The sequence below is a fragment of the Stegostoma tigrinum genome, chromosome 21 (assembly GCF_030684315.1).
Source record: "Stegostoma tigrinum isolate sSteTig4 chromosome 21, sSteTig4.hap1, whole genome shotgun sequence".
NCBI lineage: Eukaryota > Metazoa > Chordata > Chondrichthyes > Orectolobiformes > Stegostomatidae > Stegostoma > Stegostoma tigrinum.
In genome coordinates, this window is record NC_081374.1 from 32,031,728 (window position 1) to 32,054,645 (window position 22,918).

At 41.2% G+C, this 22,918-nt stretch overlaps 1 protein-coding gene across 4 annotated transcripts in view; it reads right to left on the reverse strand.

Annotated features, from left to right (window-relative positions):
* Positions 1–22,918, reverse strand: part of LOC125462690 (ladinin-1-like) — a 148,845-nt gene that overhangs the window by 61,417 nt on the left and 64,510 nt on the right. For all 4 annotated transcript variants that reach the window (XM_059653424.1, XM_059653423.1, XM_059653425.1 and 1 more), the window contains 2 exons: positions 17,120–17,248; positions 4,527–4,818 (listed from right to left, as the gene is read on the reverse strand). In XM_059653424.1, coding sequence (XP_059509407.1) covers positions 4,527–4,818; positions 17,120–17,248 — 421 coding nt within the window. The remainder of the gene's footprint in view (positions 1–4,526; positions 4,819–17,119; positions 17,249–22,918) is intronic.

Below are 22,918 nucleotides of genomic sequence, written 5' to 3' on the forward strand. Positions count from 1 at the left end.
CCATCCCTTCCTCCCACCCCAAGCCGCACCTCCGTCTCCTACCTACTAACCTCATCCCACCTCCTTGACCTGTCCGTCTTCCCTGGACTGACCTATCTTCTCCCTACCTCCCCACCTATACTCTCCTCTCCACCTATCTTCTTTTCTCTCCATCTTCGGTTCGCCTCCCCCTCTTTCCCTATTTATTCCAGAACCCTCACCCCATCCCCCTCTCTGATGAAGGGTCTAGGCCCCAAACGTCAGCTTTTGTGCTCCTGAGATGCTGTTGGGCCTGCTGTGTTCATCCAGCCTCACATTTTATTAACTGTCATAATAAACCACATTAAACATGAATCCCCCTCCATCATTGGAGCATAGTCAAAGCAGTGTATACTATATATAAGATACACTGAAGGAACCCCATAAGCATCCGTCCAAAGCAAATCTCTTTATAACACCCCAATCTCTGCCACCTATGGCAAGGTTAGAAAAAGCATAGAAACACCACCACTTGTAAATTTCTCTCCAATTCACACACCTCTCATTTAGAACTGCGTTGCTGCTCCTTCACTGTCATTGATACAAAATCCTGGTACCATTTGCTGAACATTGCTGCAAGTATGAACACAGCATATGGACTGCATTCAATAAACCAGATCACCACAGTCTCAAGGGTATTTAGGGATTGGCAATTAGTGCTAACTCAGTCAGTCAGTCAGGCCACATGCCAGAGATGATTTTTAAGAAATGACACGTAGAAGTAATAAATCAGCAAGCAGATGAACCTAGAGATAACCATAAATTATGCAGACAGGTGCTCGAGAAGATAATCATGTTCCTTACAAATCCATTGATAATGACTCTTGGTTAAAAAGGTTTTGCACTAAATCCTATGTTGAAGGCAACAATTATCATCATACCGTTAATTACAATCTGAGAACGCCAAGCAAAACTGTAAAGACAGATTCACAAAGGATCTGACAGTTAGAAAATGTAGAAAGCTGTGCAGTGGAATATTTAACACCTTCACACCAAGTAATACAAGAGACAGGTGAAATTCTTGAGTCTTGATACTGGGTGCACTTATTGTTCTCCATTTAAAGGTACCACAAAGAAACAAAGTCTTCTGTAGCTGCAATCCCAAGCCTTTTGTGTTTGTTTTGTAATTTGTTGGGGTCATGAGCGGTGCAGAGAACAGTGCTAATCTTATGTCTGCATTACAGGGACTGGTCATCACAAATAACAACTACAAGTGAGATAGGAGAAGGTGTTTTTGACCTCCAATCTTGATTTTCAGGCAGAAGACTATCTCAGCCTGCAGGACTGGAGGAAGCTGAAAATAATAGTACTCTTAGCTTTTCATTTTTAAATAACTTCCACATCACTCATCCCCACATTCTCATGTCCTGTGGTAGTTTAGATGTATTCAAAGCTACAAACTCTTAAATTTGAATGATAGTTTGAGTTAGAAATCCATTAGTTTCAGGCGTGAGTTTACCATTTTCACTCCCTTGCCATCTTATAAGCCCCTATTAGACCATCTCTAAGTTATCTCTTCTCCAGAAGAGTTCTTCTCTCTCTAGATATTACTTCACAATTCTAGTCATTGGCAATGGGTTCAGCACATGAATTTTCCCTACTTTACCTCCAATGCTAAATGGCTGCTTTGGGTGTTACTTATGTTAGTTGTGCTAATGATATGGCACAGGTGATAATGACCCTACCTCTGGACCAGAATTCTGGGTTCAGTTCACACTTCAGGCCTTAGTGGCAATGAAGTGTGTCTCACAATGTGGCCAAATAGACCAGTAATCAATCTGTAAATCTTTCCATTACGGCTGTGGCAGACCGTGAGATGCAAAGTTTCCTGGTCAGCCTGAACAGTTTCCTCCAAAACACTAACAATCCGTATCCACTGCAACTTTGGGAATTTTTGAATCCAAGTAATTTGTGCAAGTTTGCAACTATAACGGTCCCAACACCCTATTCACATTACTGAGTAATTCTCTTTTCCCCTATTCCTTGTCAGGCTATTTCATTGTTTTCATATTTTTACATCCATCTCTAGAGTTTGCCATGAACTCTCCAAGATGTGAGTTTAGATTTGATGCAAAATTTTGTAAAGTTACTTTTAGATGTTGAGGCTGAAAATTGCATTCTTCTCATAACCTCCAAAAGAAAATGTAATGTTACACTGACTGACATTCAACAAGGCTACCCTGCAGCTACTGTGCTCCAAGTTGAGGAGGTGAGGCTCAGACTTCCACCCTTCAATGTGAGGAAGTAATGTCCTGGAGAGTGAACAAATTAGCCAGCAGCTTTACCAGTCAGAACTGACCACAGAACTGCTGGCACTGCAAGTGGGATTGAGATGAAGACAGTCACTATACCTGGACCCAGTTAAGTCCTGGGTTTAGAACATGGAGGTACTGGGGAGCCAAGACAGTGACACCATCCAGGAAAGATTAAAAAGGGGCAGCATATTGAGGTGTATTCTCAACAGGCAATAAACCCAACTCACACATCAATCTTCACAGAATGTCCCCCAGCCCCACGACTAGTTTTTAAAATATGATGGACAGGCTATTGCTTTGTGCAGCTGTTAGGTTATGAGATCGGGTTGATAGTAGGCAGGAAGTTGTGAACTAACCACCCTTCACACTTTACATGTCATACACCCCCTCAACACCATCTAACTTGGGCAGCACAGTGGCTCAGTGATTAGCACTGCAGCCTCACAGCACCAGGGACCAGGGTTCGATTTCAACCTCAGGTGACTGTCAAATGGAGTTTGCACATTCCTGTCCACGTCTGCGTGGGTTTCCTCTCTCAGTCCAAAGATGTGCAGGCTAGGTGGATCGGCCATGCAAAATTGCTCATAGTGTTCAGGGGTGTGTGGGTTATGGGTACGGGGGGAGGGGGGAGTGGGTCTTTGTGGGATGCTTCAATGGGCGGTGTGGACTTGTTGGGCCGAAGGGCCTGTTTCCACACTGTCGGGAATCTAGTCCAATCTAACTGCGAACCATCAAATCACATTTTTAAGACGAGAGGAGAAAGATTTAAAAGTGGCACAGGGGCAATCTTTTTAGACAGTTGTTTGTATATGTTTGAGGAAGTGGTGGATGCAGCTACAGTTGCAATGTTTAAAAGATATTCAGATAAGTACATCAATAAGAAGCGTTGAGGGATATGGGCCAAGCGCAGGCAGGTGGGACTAGTTTACACATACAGGAGTTCTGAGGAAGGGTCACCAGATTGGAAACGTTAACTCTGTTTTTTCCCTTCGCAGATGCCGCCAGACCTGCCGAGCTTTTCCAGCGGCTTTGTTTTTGTTCCTGATTTACAGCATCTGCAGTTCTTTCATTTTTTTATTTGGGACTAGTTTAGTCCAATGCAAGCTAGAAGACCGACACTTTGTTTTCTACCTGGGGACCCTACAGCCCTCTGGATTCAGTATCAAGTTCAATCATTTTAGGGCCTAAACTCTCCTATGTCCAAGCCCCCCACCCCACACACCAGGCCTTGTTACCACATAGCCTGCCATTACACACTACCTATTGTTAGTCACTAACAGTCCCCAATCACAGCTACTCATCTTCCCAGCCAGATCATTATCAACTCCTTTGTGTATTCACTCTCTTCGGGCTCTATCCTTTATCCTACTGTTTATTCCCTACCCCATCCCCCTCCCTATTTTATGGATATAAACCGATGTTTTCCCAGCCAACATCAATTCTGAGGAAGGGTCACTGGCGCCAGAACATTAACTCTGATGTTTTCTTCACAGACGCTGCCAGACCTGCTGAGCTGATGCAAAGTACTTGATTTGTATTTCATCCATCTGCTGCAGTTCCACAAAAAAGCAACCTTGCTCATCTTTAAAGATCCTATTCTCTCCCTCGTTACTCTTTTATCCTTAATGGGTACTTGTAAGAATCCTCCGGATTCACCTTAACCCTATTAACGACTGCGATCTCATTTCCCTTGTTGCCCTCCTGATTTACCTCTAAAGTAAACTCCTACTGTTCTTATACCCTCTCAATCCTTCTAAAACAGTCATCAGTTTATTGCAAGAAACAATGTATTCAATGTTGAATAAATAATCACCTCTGCACCACATGTACATAATTTTAAATGTCTGCATTCTTCATCTTCTATTAGTTCATACACTGCAAAGCGTATTAGTACATCTGCTGACTGTATAATGATCCCAATCAGATCCTGAACAATTTGGTGTAGTCAGGCTACTTCATCTGTCCTGGTATCATGCATTGTCAATGAGAAATGTTCCAGTTGAAAGAGGAAATTACTGCCGATTCTCCCCATTCTTTAAGTTTCATGACAATAAAATTTCCAATTTAAAATTTATCACAAAATCAACCAGGCAGTAAATAGACCAATTCTTGGAATTGCATAATCCAGCAGTAGTATTCTTAATTCATGCAACATATAAAAACAGAAGATAAAACCTTTTAAAAATTTTTCAAATTAAGTAAACTATCCTGTATATCACCTTGAGTATTAGTTACGGTAAGCAGTTCACTCACCTTAACTGTGTTTACATTGATTTTCTTACTAGAATCTTCATGTGATTTCTTCCACTGTGTATCATTGACTGCTTTCTTCATTTTTGGCTTCTCGTTTTCATTCTCCTGCTTGCTCGTGCTTTCCTGTTCAACTTCTGTTTCAGAGGCAAACTTTGCTAATTTCAGACTCTGCAAAGTTTCTCGTTGGTGCCGTCTTTTGTCCTCTTCTCTTCTTCTCAGCATTTCAGCAAATGCACCAGCTTCATCTTCCAAGCTTGGAGGTGATGTTTCCTCTTGGTCATTAAACACAGTGCTTAATCACAAATGGAAAATAAGTGTTTAAGCATGGATTTATTGGGCTAAAGATATTTATGCTGTGGATTCGTTCCTCTAAATTGACCATTATTTATGATGGATTTCAAACAGCCAGAAGCAGCCATTTCCTGTCCCCACAGCGCCTTGTAATAAGTTTGCTACACAACTGTTCATTGTTTAACTTGTTCTGGGAAATAATGTCAATATAAATCACCTGACAATTAAAATGATCCTCTACTTGAGTTGTTTCACTCGCTGAAGTGGAATAACCTATAGGCCAGCAGAATGTGTAAAAACTTATATTGATTTTTGTTATTAGATGCTTAGAAACTTCGAACAGCAACATTTATATTGATGAAAAACATAACTTAAGTAAGTTTATAAGTTTAGTTATATTGACACTGTTAAACAGTGATTCAGAATGGAGTAAAATTTTGATTAAAGCTGTTGAAACCTCATCTTAAATTACTTGTATTTGACAATGTATAGAATGTAACATGGTGTCATGTTATCATAAAAAAGTAAATGATTAGTTGAGTATAACCTAGCACAGAAGTTTGAAAATGGATTTTTGATTTTGCATGCTCACTCAAAGCATTTAAAATTCTAACTGCCCAGAAACATAAGTTAGTGCAGAGCTCCCTTTTGCCATGAATGGTATGGACAGTTTTAATTCATTCATGGAATGTGGGCATTGCTTGTTGAAGCAGTATTTATTCCCCATTCCTAGTTACTCTGCAGAAAGCAGTTGTGAGCCACCTTCTTGAACTGCTGCAGTCTATGTGGTTAAACATATCCATAGTGCTGTTAGGTCAGAAGATCCAGGATTTTAACTCCATGACAGTGAGGGAGTAGAAATATATTTTCAAGTCAGGAATGTGTGTGGTTTGGAAGGTAATGTGCAGGTGATGACAACTCCCTTTACAACTACCTTTGTCCTTCTGGGCATCAGACATCACAGGTTTGTTAGGTAGTGCTGAAACAGCTTGAGCAAGTTGCTGTACTATTTCTTGTATGTGGTATACACACTGCCATCACTGTGCATCAGTTCTGAAGGGGGTGATTGGTAACATGTTAGGTGGGGTGCTAATCAAGCAGTCTACTTTGCCCTGGATGCCATCAAACTTTGAGTGTTGTCAGTTCTGCATCAGCTCACAAGGCACAGAAGTAGCAAGTTGGTTCACACTCAAAAATCACCAAATTGGCCAAAAGAGTTAATCCACAGGAGTGATTACTCAGAAGATAATGGGAACTGCAGATGCTGGTGAATTCCAAGATAATAAAATGTGAGGCTGGATGAACACAGCAGGCCAAGCAGCATCCCAGGAGCACAAAAGCTGACGTTTCGGGCCTAGACCGAAGGGTCTAGGCCCGAAATGTCAGCTTTTGTGCTCCTGGGATGCTGCTTGGCCTGCTGTGTTCATCCAGCCTCACATTTTATTATCTTGATTACTCAGAAGGTTGGCTCTGTGAGCAAACACAAGAACTGGGAACAGCCATTCAGCTGTTCAAGCCCACTCTGCTATTCAATAAGATCATGATTGGTCTGATTTTAACATCAACACTACATTCTTAGCTACTCCTGATAACCTTTCATTTCTTTTCCTATCAAAAATTTATCCATCTCTGCCTTTAAAGCCAACCATAAAATGTAGGAGCAGAATTAGGCCATTCAGCCCATCAGGTATTCTCTGTGATTCGATCATGGCTGATATGTTTCTCAACCTCATTCTCCGGCCTTCTCCCCAATATTCCTTGATCCCTTACCAGTAGCCTGTTACAAATTTACTCAATGAATTGGCCTCCACTGCCCTACGTGGTAATGAATTCCACAGAGCCACCACCCTCTGGCTGAAGAAATTCCTCGTCATCTCTGTTCTAAATGGTCATTCCTTCACTCTGCGACTGCGCCCTTGGGTCCTAGTCTTTCATACTAGTGAAAATATATTTTCCACATCCATTGTATCTGGAACCCTCAGAATTCTATAAGGTTTTTCTCAGAGGACCCTCATTCTTCTAAACTCTGTTGAGTACAGACACAGAGAACCCAACTCCTTCTCATATGACAAGACTTTCATTCCTAGGATCATTCCTGTAAGCCTCCTCTGGACCCAATCCAATCCTTCCTTAGAGTCAGGGCACAAAACTGCTCACAATGTCCCAAATGTGATCTGACCAGAGCCTTATATAGTACATCTGTTCTGGTTTTCTAGACCTCTCAAAATGAATTTCAACATTGCATTTGCCTTCCCAACTGCCAACAGAACCTGTATGTTAACTTTAAGGGTATCCTGAGCTTGGACTCCCAAGTCCCTCTGTGCTTCAGGTTTCTGAACTCCTTCCTCATTTAGAAAATAGTCTATGCCTATATTCTTCCTTCCAAAGTTCATAATCTCAAAACTTGCCCACATTGTGTTTCATCTGCCACTTCTTTACTCACAGTCCCAGCCTGTCCGAGTGTTTTTGCAGCCTCTCTGCTTTCTCAACACTGCTTGTCCCTCCAAATATTTTTGAGTCATCTGCAAAATTAGCAACAATGCCCTCAGTTCCTTCATCCAGATAATTCATGCTTAACATGAATAGCTGTGGTTGCAAAGCACACTTTGGACACCGGCTTCTATCCTGAAAAAGACCACTTTATCTCCACTCTCTGCCTTCGGCTAGTTGGCCAATCCTCTATGCATGCCAGTATCTTGCCCCTAACACCATCAGCTCTTCTCTTATTTAGCACATTCCTGTGACGTACCTTAATAAAAGTCTTCTGGAAATCAAAACAGATCAAGTCTACTGGCTCTCCTTTGTCTAACTTGTTTGTTACGTCCTCAAAGAGTTCTAACAGATTTGTCAGGTATGATGTCCTCTTGATGAAGCTGTGCTGACTCAGCCCTAATTTACCCTGCACTTCTAAGGAGTGCACAATCTTATCCTTAATACTGGGCTCTAAAATCTTTCCACCAATTGAGGTCAGGCCAACTGGCTTATCCTTACCTGTCTTGTGCCTCCCTCCCTTTTTAAACAAGGGTATGTTACTCTAGCCAATTTCTTATCTTCCGAGACCCTCCATGAGTCCTACAATCTGCTCAAATATATCCTTCAGAGCTCTGGGTATAGCCCAACTAATCTCAGAGATTTATGTGCCTTCAGACTTTTCAGCCTCTCCAGTACCTTAGAACATAGAACAATACAGCACAGAATAGCCTTTCGGTCCTTGATATTGCACCGACCTGTGAACTAATCAAAGCCCCTCCCCCTACACTATCCCATCATTATCCATATGATTATCCAAGGACTGTTTAAATGCCCCTAATGTGGCTGAGTTAACTACATTGGCAGGCAGGGCATTCCACGCCCTTACCACTCTCTGAGTAAAGAACCTACCTCTGACATCTGTCCTAAATCTATCACCCCTCAATTTGTAGCTATGCCCCTTCGTACAAGCTGAAGTCATCATCCTCAGAAAAAGTCTCTCACTGTCTACCCTATCTAATCATCTTGTATGTCTCTATTAAATCCCCTCTTAGCCTCCTTCTCTCCAATGAGAACAGACCCAAGTCCCTCAGCCTTTCTTCACAGGGCCTGCGCTCCAGACCAGGCAACATCCTGGTAAATCTCCTCTGCACCTTTACCAATGCTTCCACATCCTTCCTGTAATGGGGCGACCAGAACTGCACGTAATATTCCAAGTGAGGCTGCAGTAGTGTTTTGTACAGCTGCAGCATGACATCACGGCTCCTGAACTCGATCCCTCTACCAATAAAACCTAAAACACCGTACGCCTTCTTAACAGCACTATCAACCTGGCTGGCAACTCTCAGGGATCTAAGTAGATGGACACCAAGGTCCCTCTGAACATCCACACTACCAAGAATCTTTCCATTGACCCAGTATTCTGCTTTCCCATTATTCTTCCCAAAGTGAATCATCTCACATTTATCCGCATTGAACTCCATTTGCCACCTTTCAGCCCAATTCTGCAGTTTATCCAAGTCTCCCTGCAACCTGCAACATTCTTCCACACTGTCCACCACTCCACCGACTTTAGTGTCATCTGCAAACTTACTAACCCATCCACCTCTGCCTGCATGCGAGTCATTTATAAAAATGACAAACAGCAGTGGTCCCAAAACAGATCCTTGAGGCACACCACTAGTGACCTGGCTCCAGGGTGAATATTTTCCATCAACCACCACTTGTTGCCTTCTTACAAAAAGCCAGTTTCTAATCCAAACTGCTAAGTCTCCCTCAATCCCGTGCCTCTGTATTTTCTCCAATAGCCTACAATGTGGAGCCTTATCAAAGGTTTTACTGAAGTCCATGTACACTGCGTCAACTGCGCTACCCTCATCCACATGCTTGGTCACCTTCTCAAAACACTCAATGAGGTTTGTGAGACACGACCTGCCCTTGACAAATCCATGCTGACTATCTCCAATCAAATTTTTGCTTTCTAGATGATTATAAATCCTATCTCTTATAATCCCTTCCAAAACTTTTCCTACAACAGATGTAAGGCTCACAGGTCTATAATTACCTGGGTCATCCCTACTGCCCCTCGTGAACAAGTGGACAACATTTGCAATCCTCCAGTTCTCTGGTACTAAACCTGTAGACAATAAGGACTCAAAGATCAAGGCCAAAGACTCTGCCACCTTCTCCCTAGCTTCCCAGAGAATCCTCAGAAAAATCCCATCTGGCTCAGAGGATTTATCTACTTTCAGACCTTCTAGAATTGATAGCACCGCCTCCTTACTAACCTTAATCCTTTCAATTCTAGTAGTCCGTATTTCAGTCGTCTCCTCTACAATATTCTCTTGTTCCTCAGTGAAAACAGATGAAAAATAATCATTTAGCACCTGTCCGATCTTCACAGGGTCCACACACAACTTCCCACTTCTGTCTTCGACTGGCCCTATTCCTACCCTAGTCATCCTCTTATTCCTCACACACCTATAGAAAGCTATAGGGTTCTCCTTTAGTCTACCTGCTAATGTCTGCTCATGTCCCCTCCTTGCTCTTCTTAACTCTCTCTTTAAATCCTTCCTAGCTAATCTGTAGCTCTCCATCGCCTCATCTGAACCATCTCGTCTCATCGTCACATAAGCCTCCCTCTTCCTCTTAACAAGAGATACAATTTTTTTAGTAGACCATGGTTCCCTTTACCTTATCATTTCCTCCCTGCCTGACAGGGACATACCTATCAAGGACACGCAATATCTGTTCCTTAAACCAGCTCCACATTGATTGTCCCCATCCCCTGCATTTTGCTACCCCATTCTATGCCTCCTAGGTCTTGCCTAATCGCATTATAATTACCCTTCCCCCATCTATAACTCTTGCCCTGTGGCATGTTCCTATCCCTTTCCATCGCTAAACTAAATGTAACCGAATTATAGTTACTGTCTCCAAAGTGCTCACCTACCACTAAATCAAACCCCTGGCCTGGGTCATTGCCAAGTACCAGATCCAGTGTGGCCTCCCCTCTTGTCAGCCCTTCAACATACTGAGTCAGGAAACCCTCCTGCACACATTGGACAAAAACTGATCCATCCGACGTACTAGAGTTATAGCATTTCCAGTCAATGTTAGGGAAGTTAAAGTCTCCCATAATGACCATCCTGTTCCTTTCACTCCTGCCCGGAATAGTTTTGCCATTCCTCTCCTCCACATCCCTGGAACTTTTTGGAGGCCTATAAAAAACTCCCAGCAGTGTTATCCCTCCTCTCCTGTTTCTGACCTCAGCCCTTACCACCTCAGTAGATGAGTCCTCAAAAGTTCTTTCAGCCACCGTTATACTGTCCCTGACTAACAAAGCCACACTTCCCCCTCTTTTACCACCTTCCCTGATCTTAATGAAAGATCTAAACCCTGGAACCTGTAACATCCGTTCCTGACCTTGCTCTATCCATGTCTCTGAAATGGCCACAACATCGAAGTCCCAGGAACCTATCCATGCTGCAAGCTCACCTACCTTATTCCGGATACTCCTGGCATTAAAGTAGTCACACTTCAACCCAGCTTGCTGTCTGCCAGCACACTCCTGTGACGGTGAGGTCCTGTCCATGTCCTCCCTATTCTCATCCTCCTGTGTACTAGAACTACACCTCAGTTTCCCATCCCCGTTATGAGCTAGTTTAAATCCACCCGAATAGCGCTAGCAAATTTCCCACCCAGGATATTAGTGCCCCTCTGGTTCAAGTGGAGACTGTCCTGTTTGTACAGGTCCCACCTTCCCCAGAATGAGCCCCAATTGTCCATGTACCTGAAGCCCTCCCTCCTGCACCATCCCTGCAGTCACGTGTTCAGCTGAAATCTCTCCCTGTTCTTTGCCTCGCTATCACCTGGCACGGGTAACAAACCAGAGTTAACCACTCTGTTTGTTCTAGCTCTCAGCTTCCACCCTAGCTCCCCGAAATCCTGCCTGACATCCTTATCCCTCTTTCCACTTATGTCATTGGTGCCTATGTGGACTATGACTTGGGGCTGGTCACCCTCTCCCTTCAGGACCACAAAGACACGATCCAAGACATCACGGACCCTGGCACCTGGGAGGCAACACACCAACCGTGAGTCTCTTTCGTTCCCAACATACCTTCTATCAGTCCCTCTAACTATTGCGTCCCCAATGACTAACGCGCTCTTCCTATTCCCTCTTCCCTTCTGTGCAAGAGGGACAGCCTCTGTGCCAGAGACCTTCACCCCAGTGCATGCCCTGGTAAGTCAATACCCCCTCCAACAGTATCCAAAATGGTATACTTGTTTTTCAGGGGAACGACCACAGCGGATCCCTGCACTGTCTGCTTTTTCCCCCTAACAGTTACCCAGCTTTCTTCTGCTGAGGAGTAACTACTTCCCTGTAACTCTTGTCTATCACTGACTCTGCCTCCCGAATGATCTGAAGTTCATCCAGCTCCCGCTCCAGTTCCATAACGCAGTCTTGGAGGAGCAAGAGGTGCACTTCCTGCAGATGTATTTGGATGGGACATTAATGGCGTCCCTCACCTCATACATCATGCAGGAGGAACATTTTCCTTAGTGGTAGTCACTACACTCACCTCTGCTCCCTGACTTAATTGAAGTTCTGATATGTTACATGTGTCTTTCACCATGAAGACTGACGCAATGTGTTCAGTTCCTCTGCCATTTTTTGTTCCCCATCATTACTTCTCCAGCCTCATTTTGCATTCGTCCAAATGTCCACTTTTGCTCCTCTCTCTCAAATTTTACATCATCTAAAACAAAACTCTTGCAATCTTCCTTTATGTTATTAACTAGCTTACTCTTACATTTCATCATCTCCCTTATTGTTTTTTTAAGATTTCCTCTGCTGGTTTTTAAACTGTTTCCCACTCATCTTCGCCATACTATATGCTTTTTCTTTTTCTTTTATGCATTCCCTGGCTCCCCACCCCACTGCAAGCTCACCTACCTTATTCCGGATACTCCTGGCATTAAAGTAGACACACTTCAACCCAGCTGCCTCATCCTACCTGTTATAGGTTTCTTCCTCCTTGGCATAGAATTTATACTGCACCTCCCGAGAAACCTCTGCCCTTCCAGCAACCCATCTTCCCAGCTTGGCTTCCTGTCTGATCAACTCTGGTCAGCTTCTCCCTCATGTCTTTGTAGTTACTTTTGCTCAATTGTAATACTCTTTACATCTGACTCAATCTTCTCTCTCTCAAACTACAGGGTGAGGTGTATCATATTGTAGTTACTGTCTCCTAAAAGATTCTTTCACCTTCAACATCCTAATCAAAATCTGCATCATTGCACAGCATTAAATCCAGAATTGCCTATTCCTTAGTGAGCTCTACCCACAACAAATATTCAAAGATTCTGCCTCCAAGAGCCTTTTGGGGAAAGAATCTCAACCCACTGAAGAATGAAAAAAAAGTGTATAAATGGGATGAGTCCTTACTTTTAAACAGTAACCATGAGTTCTAGATTTTCCTACCAGAACGAATATTAGTTTCTTTTACATCCACCCTGCTAAGTTCCTTTGGGATTTTGTATGTTTCAAACAAGTTCTCTCTTATGTTTCTAAACTCCAGTATATACAAGCCTAGCCTGTCCAGCCTTGCCTCACAAGACAACCCATGCATTCCAGCGATTAGTCCAGTAAAATCTTCCCTGAACAGCCTCCAACACATTTACATATTTCCTTATATAGAAATTAATTTAGGGAACCAAAACAGTACAGTAGGCCATATGACATAATGACAGAATTAGGCCATTTGGCCCAGCAAAACTACTCAGCCACTCAATCATCACTAAAATGTTTCTCTCAACATCATACTGGAATATTTTCAACTAGTAGTAGCATGCACTCTATCTGAATTTGGATGAGTTTTTCCTAAGGGCTCTCGGCTGACACTAACTGGATATAAACCTTATAGGCCCATGAGTTATTTGTTTCTTCTCTTAGGCCACTTTTGGGATATTGCATTCAACCCTGGTCTCCTAGTGATAGGAAAGATGTTGTGAAAATGAAAGGCTTCAGCAAAGATTTACAAGGATGTTGCCAGGGTTGGAGGATTTGAGCGAGAGGGAGAGGTTGAAAGGCTGGGGTCATTTTTCTGGGGAATTAGAGGCTGAGCGGGGGTACCTTATAAAGGTTTATAAAATCATGAGGGCCATGGATAGGTTGAATAGACAAGGTCTTTTCCCCGAGGGCAGAGGGCATATGTTTAAAGTAAGAGGGGAAATATTTAAAAAGGTCCTAAGGGACAATGTTTTCATGCAGAAGATGGTTCATGTATGAAATGAGCTGCCAGAGGCTGATACAATAGCAACACTTAAAAGGCATCTGGATGGGATACATGAATAGGAAGGGTATAGAAGGATATGGGCCAATTGCTGGCAAATGGGACAAGATCAGCTAAGGATATCTGGTCGGCATGGACGAGATGGACCAAAGGGTCTGTTTCCATTCTGTACATCTCTATGACTCCAGGACTTACACCTTCTGAATAGCAGATGTACTGTTCTCTACGAATATAGCAAAATGAAAATTTACCCCAGTGTGCTACTCCAACGTACTCTTTCCTTGGATCAACAAACCGAACTCTTCAGCTCTGTTCATCTTTCTTTCCTTTTTGTGAACTTTAAAGTCAAATTTAACATCTCCACATCTTTAATGACGTATGTTTTTTTCATTTTTGTAATGTTCTGCATCACGCATTTTGACTCATCTCTCTGATTAATCAGTATAAACGAAAAGAACTATCAATGTCTGAGGACACTGTGGGATTTAAGAAAATTTGCAGTATAACCAAAACATGATGACCAGAAAACTATGTAAATATGTCAAGTAATGCAAAGGAAATCACTTGGCGAAAGATTTGTAGAAAAAAATGTCACAATCGAATTTACACACACTTGATGTGTTAATATCATACCAGGGAAGATGCATATCACCAGCTCAAATTTTTCTACATGATCATATTTTCTAAATTCAAAATTAAGGAGTTAGATTACCACAGAAGCTCCACATCTGTCTGTCATTTTTAGGGGACTTTTTTCTACACTTCTCTGAAGCATCTTGCAAAGCTTTTCAATGCAAAAATCATTGAATTGTACAATCCCCACTGAGTGGAAGCAGGCCACTCAGCCCATTGAGTCCACACCAACCCTCCGAAGGGCATCCCAACCAGACCCACACCCACCAACCCTATGCCTATAACCTCACCTTTCCCATGCCTAATCTACACAATCCTGGACACTATGGTGTAATTTAACATGGTCAATCCACCTAAACTGTACATCAGGAGGGTCATGCAGATATGGGGAGAATGTGCAAACTCCACACACACACACACACACACACACACACACACACACACACACACACACACACACACACACACACACACACACACACACACACACACACGGCTGGAATCAAACCTGGTTCCCTGACACTGAGGCAGCAGTACTAACCGCTGATACATAAGGTGATAAATCAATGCAAATATTTGTTATATTTTATTATTTTTCAGTTCCAGTAGGTACATGCTGCATGGTTGTACTATTGCCTTGTGATCATGATTTTATTTTCATTCACAATTCTGTAAAATTTGAAAAAATCTTTGCACCCAAACTTTCAGGATATAACAACGATAGATCCCTGTTTGAGCAACCAAAGAAATGTGTTGAAGAAATGATGCCCTTAGATTCTTATCTCTCTCTTTTAGCTAGAGTCATCTTCTGTAAATGAAACTGTGAGGATATTGGATGGATCTTGGGCATCAAGAGGACGTATTGACAGGGAGAGTGCAGACAAATGTGGAAGTCACATCTTTAAAAGTTCTTACAGCAACTCGTAATAGACTAATGGATGTACATGGAATAGTGTAGATTAGATGGGCGTCAGATCGGTATGACAGGTCGGCACAACATCGAGGGCCGAAGGGCCTGTACTGTGCTGTAATGTTCTATGTTCTATGTAATGTTGGCATGTATCCATCTAGAAGAACAGGGGCAACAGATATATGGGAACACCACAACCTTCAAGTTCCCCACCAAGCCTCTCACCATCCTGACATAGAAACATATCGCAGTTCTTTCACCATCGCTGGATCAAAATGCTGGACTGCAGCGGTTCAAGGAGGCAGCTCACCACCACCTTCTCAAGGGCAACTTAGAAACAGGTAATGATTGCTTTTCCTTACCTCGTTTGGCTCCAGTAACTCCAGGCCCTCAGTAATGTGATCAATGTTTAACTGCCCTCCGGGCAATTAGGGATGGTCAATAATTACTGCAATGCTCATTTCACATGAGTGACATTAAAAATAATAGTTAAGCTAACTAATAAAATACAGAATGGAGTCTTTTGGAATCCAGGACTGGTGAGCCATACTTTATTCTTTGACACAGAAGGGCCTAATGGTACCTCAGGTAAAATGAATGTGAGTCACTCTGTCTTACAAAGGCAGATTGATCTGTTTTGTATATTAAAAACAAATTTGGCCCATTTTAATGTTTCATACAAGCCTTTTCACATTGCATTTCACCATTCTGTGGCCAGGTGAAAATGTGGCAAGAAGCCATTTGGCACATTGCATTGATACTGACCCTTTGAAAGGGTATTTCAACCAGTGCGACCTCCCTGCCATCTCCCCACCCCATTAGACTGGGAATTTTCTTTTTCAGATAATGAAAGCTTCAAATCAACCTACCTCCATCATATTGTCAGATATGGCAATCTAGCTCAGAGCCATTCATTGCAGGAAAAGAATTTTTTTTTTCTTATTTTGCTGTCACTTTTGAGAGTTGGTGTTTTCCATTTCTGAGCAATTGTACACATGATTTTTTTATTATATTGGTCACGGTGTATCTTATATATTGGGAAATTGGACATGGAAGACATGAGGTGGTGTGGTGCATGCTGTCTATAAGGGTCCATGTGTTGCAGGGGGAACCTTGAGTTAGTATGGAGGGCATCAGGTACATGGGAAAGGGTGAGGGAGTGGTGTGGCATGAGTTGGCACAGAGGGGAATAGGAAGTTGCCTAAAATCTTGAAAAATTACCATTCAAATGATTCCTAAATCAGACTACATTTCACAGCTCTTCTGAGGGGCAGTTACGAATGGTAATCTAAGAGGGGTCCACGCTGGGGACCTTATGTTTTACGGTGCATATGAGTGAAGTGAAGGCAGATGTCACAGATTATATTAGAAAATATGTCACACAGAAGGATACGGATAGGTTGAGTGAGTGCACAAAAATCTAGTAGATGGAGTACAATGCCAGAAAATACTAAATAGTTCCTTTGGCAGGAAGAATAAATTTTAAAAGAACAGAGTCGTACTTAAATAGGAATGGTTGTCGAAATCAAAGGCACAGAAAGATTCAGGTGTTCTGGTGCATGTGTCACAAAAGGTTAATATACAGCAAGTAATTCAAAAAGACTAAGATACATTCCCTTATTACAGGAAGGAAAATCAAGGCCTCAAGGCTTTATTTCCAAATTGCTGATATTCACTTTGTAGGACTTCAATTTTGTTTCTTTCAGTATTGCTGGTTCCAACACTAAATGTCAGTTCTGATCGACCCCTTTTCCTCTTCAAAACCTTTCTCACCCACTCCATAACATCCCTTATCTTGGCATTTAAGGGATACAGTGAATCTAGGAGTGTCAGTTTTTGGCAGAAGTGCATGTCAAATCCCCTCATTATGGAATCTCCTATTATGGCAGCATTTCACTTCAGCAGTTCCACCCTTTTGATCACCACTTGCTCCCAATTAAAATTAATTCATATTTTTCTTTTACAGGACTGCTTAATTATAATATTTGTACCTGTTTTCAGATGTATGCTGTTCTTCAGCAATATCTTCATTAGTTGGTACTGAATTACTAAGTCTGGCCTGGCGCCGACGAGCTTTCTCAAATTCCTCATCATCTTCCATTGATCTCTCCATTGCCAGACTGGAAAACATGCAATAATTAGTTCATTCAATGTAAACTTTGCTTCCAGGACATACCCCACCCTTGTCTTTCTTAGAGTTGCTTCAAGGTTGATTTTAGCAAATTAGAGCAACACACCACTGTTTCTGAAATTAAAAGAAAAACAAGAAAATACTAGAGAAACTCAGCAGATCTGTCAGCAGGGAGAAGCAGATTATGTCCAATAGTACCCTTAACCTATTCTTTCTGCTCGTCTACTGCATGTGGCTTTGAAAACAGAGTCTGTGCAAGAATGGAAGGTTCTCTGTCAAAACTGAACATGGTGACATGGACTGTCAAGCATAAATACTGCTGAAAGCTCAGTTTAGTCAGTCGAATGCTTGTCTCCAAGTCAACACACAATGTGTGTTTTACCTGGCAGCTCTATTTTAGGACACAAGCCACACTGTCACCTCTGTGTAGACTTGAAAGGGGACCACAATGTTGGAGGTATTCCTTTGGATTAGATAATAACCTGAGGGCCTTTCATCGGGCTGTTTCTGTAGTTTTGGATGATGTACTGTTTGAAGAAGAACAGCGAGTTCCTTGGGGCCAAACTGTAACCCTATCATAGGTGCACTTAAACTATAGCTGTACAAAACTGATCATTTGGCCAATTGGCCTATAAACTGGCTGGGAATTCAGTCTTTAGAACATGTGAGAGCTTATATTGTATTTTTGTTACCTTGCGGTAATGTGATAGTGGACTAAGTAGGCACTGCCATCATATATAGAAAAGTAGCAGTCAATTTGTGAAAATAAGGTCTCACAAAATCAAATAGCAGGAACAGATATTCTGTTGCAGCAATATTTGCAGAAAGATATAAATGTCTGCAGCAGGTGCTGACATCTCTAGAATGGGATTTGAACCTCGAACCATCTGAAACAAGTGTGAGAACTGCCATTAAGTCCAAAACTCAGTAGCTGTGTTTTAAACAAGGCGGAGTTCATAAGAATGTAACAAATTGTACATTTAAATTATTCCACCTTTACACCAAGAATTGTATAAAATATTGTCAATTGAAAAGTGTTAAATTGCTACAGTAGAATCACATCAGCAGTTTTGTGTTAATGTTTCCATTCAGCATTCTTTAACAAACAAAATCATTTCTTTAATTGGTGGTATTTTGATTGATAACATTGGTGTAAACTTTGTTCAGGTGAATGCAGATTTAACTTTGGTTAGAATGCTGTAGTTCTTAGCCCCAGATCAGGATTCACAATCATAAACAAAGCTTGACTTTCATTGCAGCATTGTTGGAAAGGCCAAGAATCCATTTGTCCAAATGAATATTAAGAAATCCCATGGAACGTGTTTCAAGAGGATCAACAATTTTCCAGATACTTCAGCTGACATTCCGCTCTGAGCCAACATTCCAAAATTAACTGATTATTCATCATTTTATTTTGTACAGATTATTGGTCAGATCATCTGCGCATACTGTACCAGCTATTAAAGCAAAGGAAGAAAACACTTCATTGTGTAAAACACTGAAATTAAAAGAAAATGTCATTTATATGGTAATTTTGAAAAGTAGCATGCATTATATAATGATATTCAAATAAATCAGGATGAAGTAATTGGTAACATGACTCTGACATCAGTAAGAAAGAAAAGACCAGTTTAGAATCTGGATGTGAAGAGAGATGTCTTGGACACTATACTGGAGAGATGCATTTGAGAGCCTAGTGTGTACAGATTAAAATAAATTAAAGCATGACAAAAAGAGTACACAAGGAGTTAAAGAATCACAATTAAAGATACAGAGCAAGTAGCCTCAGTGACAGGGTCTGCTCAGACACCCACGGCCCAAAATACATGAGACTGGAAACCATACAAGAAGGGAAAAGTTCAAGTATTTAAAGTTACGGAACAAAAGGTGAGGGCAATTAAAACAGGTGAAAGTGAGTCAGGACAGATTCAGAACATAAAGGCTTTGAAACAGAATATGTGTGACACAGGGGCAAGTTGTTTCAATACTGACAGGCAGTTTACCATGGTTTAGGACTGAGCATGTCAGCTCTAACATAAACTCCAAGATTCAGGAGGCACAGATCTCCAGTTAAGAGAAGAAACTCAGCTTATTTTAACTGTTAAAAATAGCTTGCCGAACTGCAAATGAACAAGTTTTCACAAGGTTGGTTGGAAACAATGAATTTTGTCATATCTCCGTAGGCCAGGAATCAAGATTACTGACATTATTTATTGCTCCATTCAAGCAAAATTGCTTCAACCATCTTTATTTGGGATCTTCTAGGCGCTAGAGATTTTCCAAAAGCACAATGTCCAAAATCCTGGAAGGGAAACAGTGAGCCATTTTTTTTTCAAATGAATGATATGCTCGTGCATGATAAAATGCAAAAGGAACATGGCCAGAGAATCAGGGGAACCTTTAAAGACACTACAAAAGTATGCTATACACTAAAACGAGAAGTGGCAATTCTCAAGGATGATAATTACGTTTCTTGGACACATATCCATGAAAAAGGGATTCATTACATATGCAAAGAAGACGTCAGCCCTGAGTAAATTTCTGGCATTGAAATGTATAAATGACGTACTAAGTTTCTAAGGTTTAGTGAATGAAATGCGAAAGGGTATATCTTACTCAACCCTTAAGAATCCTTCTGTTTAAAAAAAGTTCAGCAATGATATTGGGGTCAAGAATACTCTGCGGATTTTGCAAGGATTAAAGCGAAACTATATTTACTGGCAATTTCGCATATTGTAATCCAGCCTTGTTCGCAATAATAGACTCAGATACATTGTTTGTTATAGAAGGTGATGGCTCTGAACATTATACTCCACCCAATCTGATGAGGTCATATTGTTATGGATATAAAATTGAGTTGTTTAGAAGTAGATGTTGATAGGGTCAGACATACCATTTCTGTATCCTATTAGTCATAGTAATTATGTCTAACCAGGCAATGCAACTTGTACCTTTTGCTATTATGAATTATATAGTGTTGTTAAGAAAACTGCTTCTTCTTGTTAAATATAGAAGATAGGAGCAGGAGGCGGCCATTCAGCCCTTTGAGCCTGCCCACCATTCTTCACGATCATAGCTGATTGTCCAACTCAATAGCTCAGTCTTGCTTTCTCTTCATAAACTTTGATCCCATTCGCCCCAAGTGTGATACCTAGTTGTCTCTTGAATACATTTAATGCTTTGGCATCAACTAATTCCTGTGGTAACAAATTCTACCAGGTCACCACTATTTAGGTGAAGAAATGCCTCCGCATCTCCGTCCTAAAATGGTCTATCCCGAATCCTCATACTGTGATCCCGATTTGGGCTCACTAGTAGTTTATCTTCTACTCCAGTTGTCTGCAAAGGCAATAGACCCAACGTTGAAAGGACTCAGCGCTCTAGCCCAACCAAAAACATAGCACTTAGAACAGCACTTACTGAAGCAAAAGCTGACAGTCCACAAAAACTTGTCCATTTTGTATTGCTGAAAACTTAACAGATTTACACATTAGGAAGCATTAGCAGCTACAGATTAACTCATGGGCTTGAACACCTGGGTCAAGATAAATCACTAGCCCTTGGTAAAACTATTGTAATTGAAAGCAATTTTGAAAAACCTCTATGTATTCAAAGATTTAGCTTTAGGCTGAAGTAGTATATAATGGAATATACCAATGTTCCAGGCAAGATACAAATAATGGCAGGTATAGTCTCATAGAAAGTACTGGATTGAGTTGTTACAGGAAATCTGATTCCAATAGAGGAAGGAGATTTTTACTCCATGGCAAGAGCAAACATTACCAGGAAATTATGGACATATCATTTTAAATCTGCCCAGTAGTGTGAAAAGGTCATAAAACTATGCCTGAAAAGGAGGTTGAAAAGTAATTTAATAGACTAACTGCTGTAAAGGTATCACAAACAAACAGTAATAGAAAATTTGTTGTTATACTACTGGTTTTAATCAATGTGATGCAAAATGCAATGCTACAGAAGCTCCACTGGGGGCTAAAATGTCTAAAATGCATTGCAAGGCTATAATAGTGCAGTGGTCAAGTATTACAAAAGACGCAGAGAATTAGATTTTGTCATGTCAAAATGTGTGGCATATGTGGCCAAGTGCAAATTGAAGCAATAATTTCATCAAGATTTATTCCATTTTAAAAGATAGATATGTTTGGTCCTACTTGACTTTTATGCAAATTAGATTGAAGTCAAGTTCATTCAGGTTTTCACTCAGTGTTTACTGCATTCAAAAATACCTCTGCTGTACATAGTTTCTGGAAGCATTGATCTCATTGGAGCCAAGAAGTGAGACCAAGTATGACTATCACAGGATGTGGGAAAGCCATTAATACACGACATTCGACGTTGTACACAGGGGTACAACTGGTCCAGACACAGTGCTAGACCATCACCACAGTGTTGTACTCATGTTGCACAGATGCAGGTGTTGGACTGGAATGGACAAAGTCAGAAGTAACATGACACCACGTTACAGTCCAACAGGTTTATTAAAATCACAAGCTTTCAGAATGCTGCTCCTTTGACTTCACCTGATGAAGGAGTAGCGCTCCAAAGTTTATGATTTCAAATAAACCTGTTGGACTGTAACCTGGTGTCACATGACTTCTGACTTTGTATTCAAATTAATAGTTGGGATATCTAGTCAGAGTTCCAGATTTTCTCCCAATCTATGAGATTCAGACTTTGACAAAGAGAGGAGGTGGTAATAATATTAATGGTAATGATATTAATAACTACAAAGATCAAATAAGTAAAAACAAATTACTGCAATAATGTACGCCAGACAGAAAAAAAAACTTGTAGGAAAGATCTGGTATAGAGGAGATTCATTTAAATCATGGATGTAACTGAACCTACGATCATATGATTCTGACATTAATAAAAGAGAGGAGATCAGTCTAGAAGAAACAATGAAGAAGGCTTAGCCACTACCCAACAGAACTGAGTCTTAGAATCTATTGTGTACAGAAGTAAAATGAAGGAATGTTACTATAGATAAAGAACTGGTGAGTCTTACTTTGAGACAAGGAACAATTCACCTCAGAGGCGATGTTTGTGCAGGCACCCACAGCCCAGAGACACCCCAGGCTGGTTCTCAAAGTGCAGGTGGTAGCATAAAGCACAACATAAAGCTGACAACCCAAGCATTCTACAGCCAATTCAATATTTTTGAAGTGGGTGAAGTGAAATGCAGTCGATCAGATCTATTTTTGTGGCATTGACAAAGGATAATTGTTGTCCAGGGCATATGGGCTAACACACATTTTCTTCTTTGATATCACTTTATGGGACTTTTTCTTAACCTTAATATCGCCTGCTATTGGCAACCACAATGACAGACACTTCGGTCTGTAAAGCATTTATATGTAAGGATAACTTAATACGTTATTTCCATGGTTGGTTATGCCTTCTTGGTAGCCTTATGTATGTGACTTCATTCAATAAATCTGAAGTCAGTTTTATGCAATTCATGACATACAGCTCCTTCCAGAGAGGTAGAACTGTCGATTGCAATAGAACCAGAAAAATGTCTGGCTTAACCCCGTAAAGTGATGAGGACCGAAGACAATATCATTGTTGTAATATCTGAGTGAAGGAGAAGCGAGTTAAGCAATAGATTCTATTCCTGACATAATCCAGTGACTTTAGA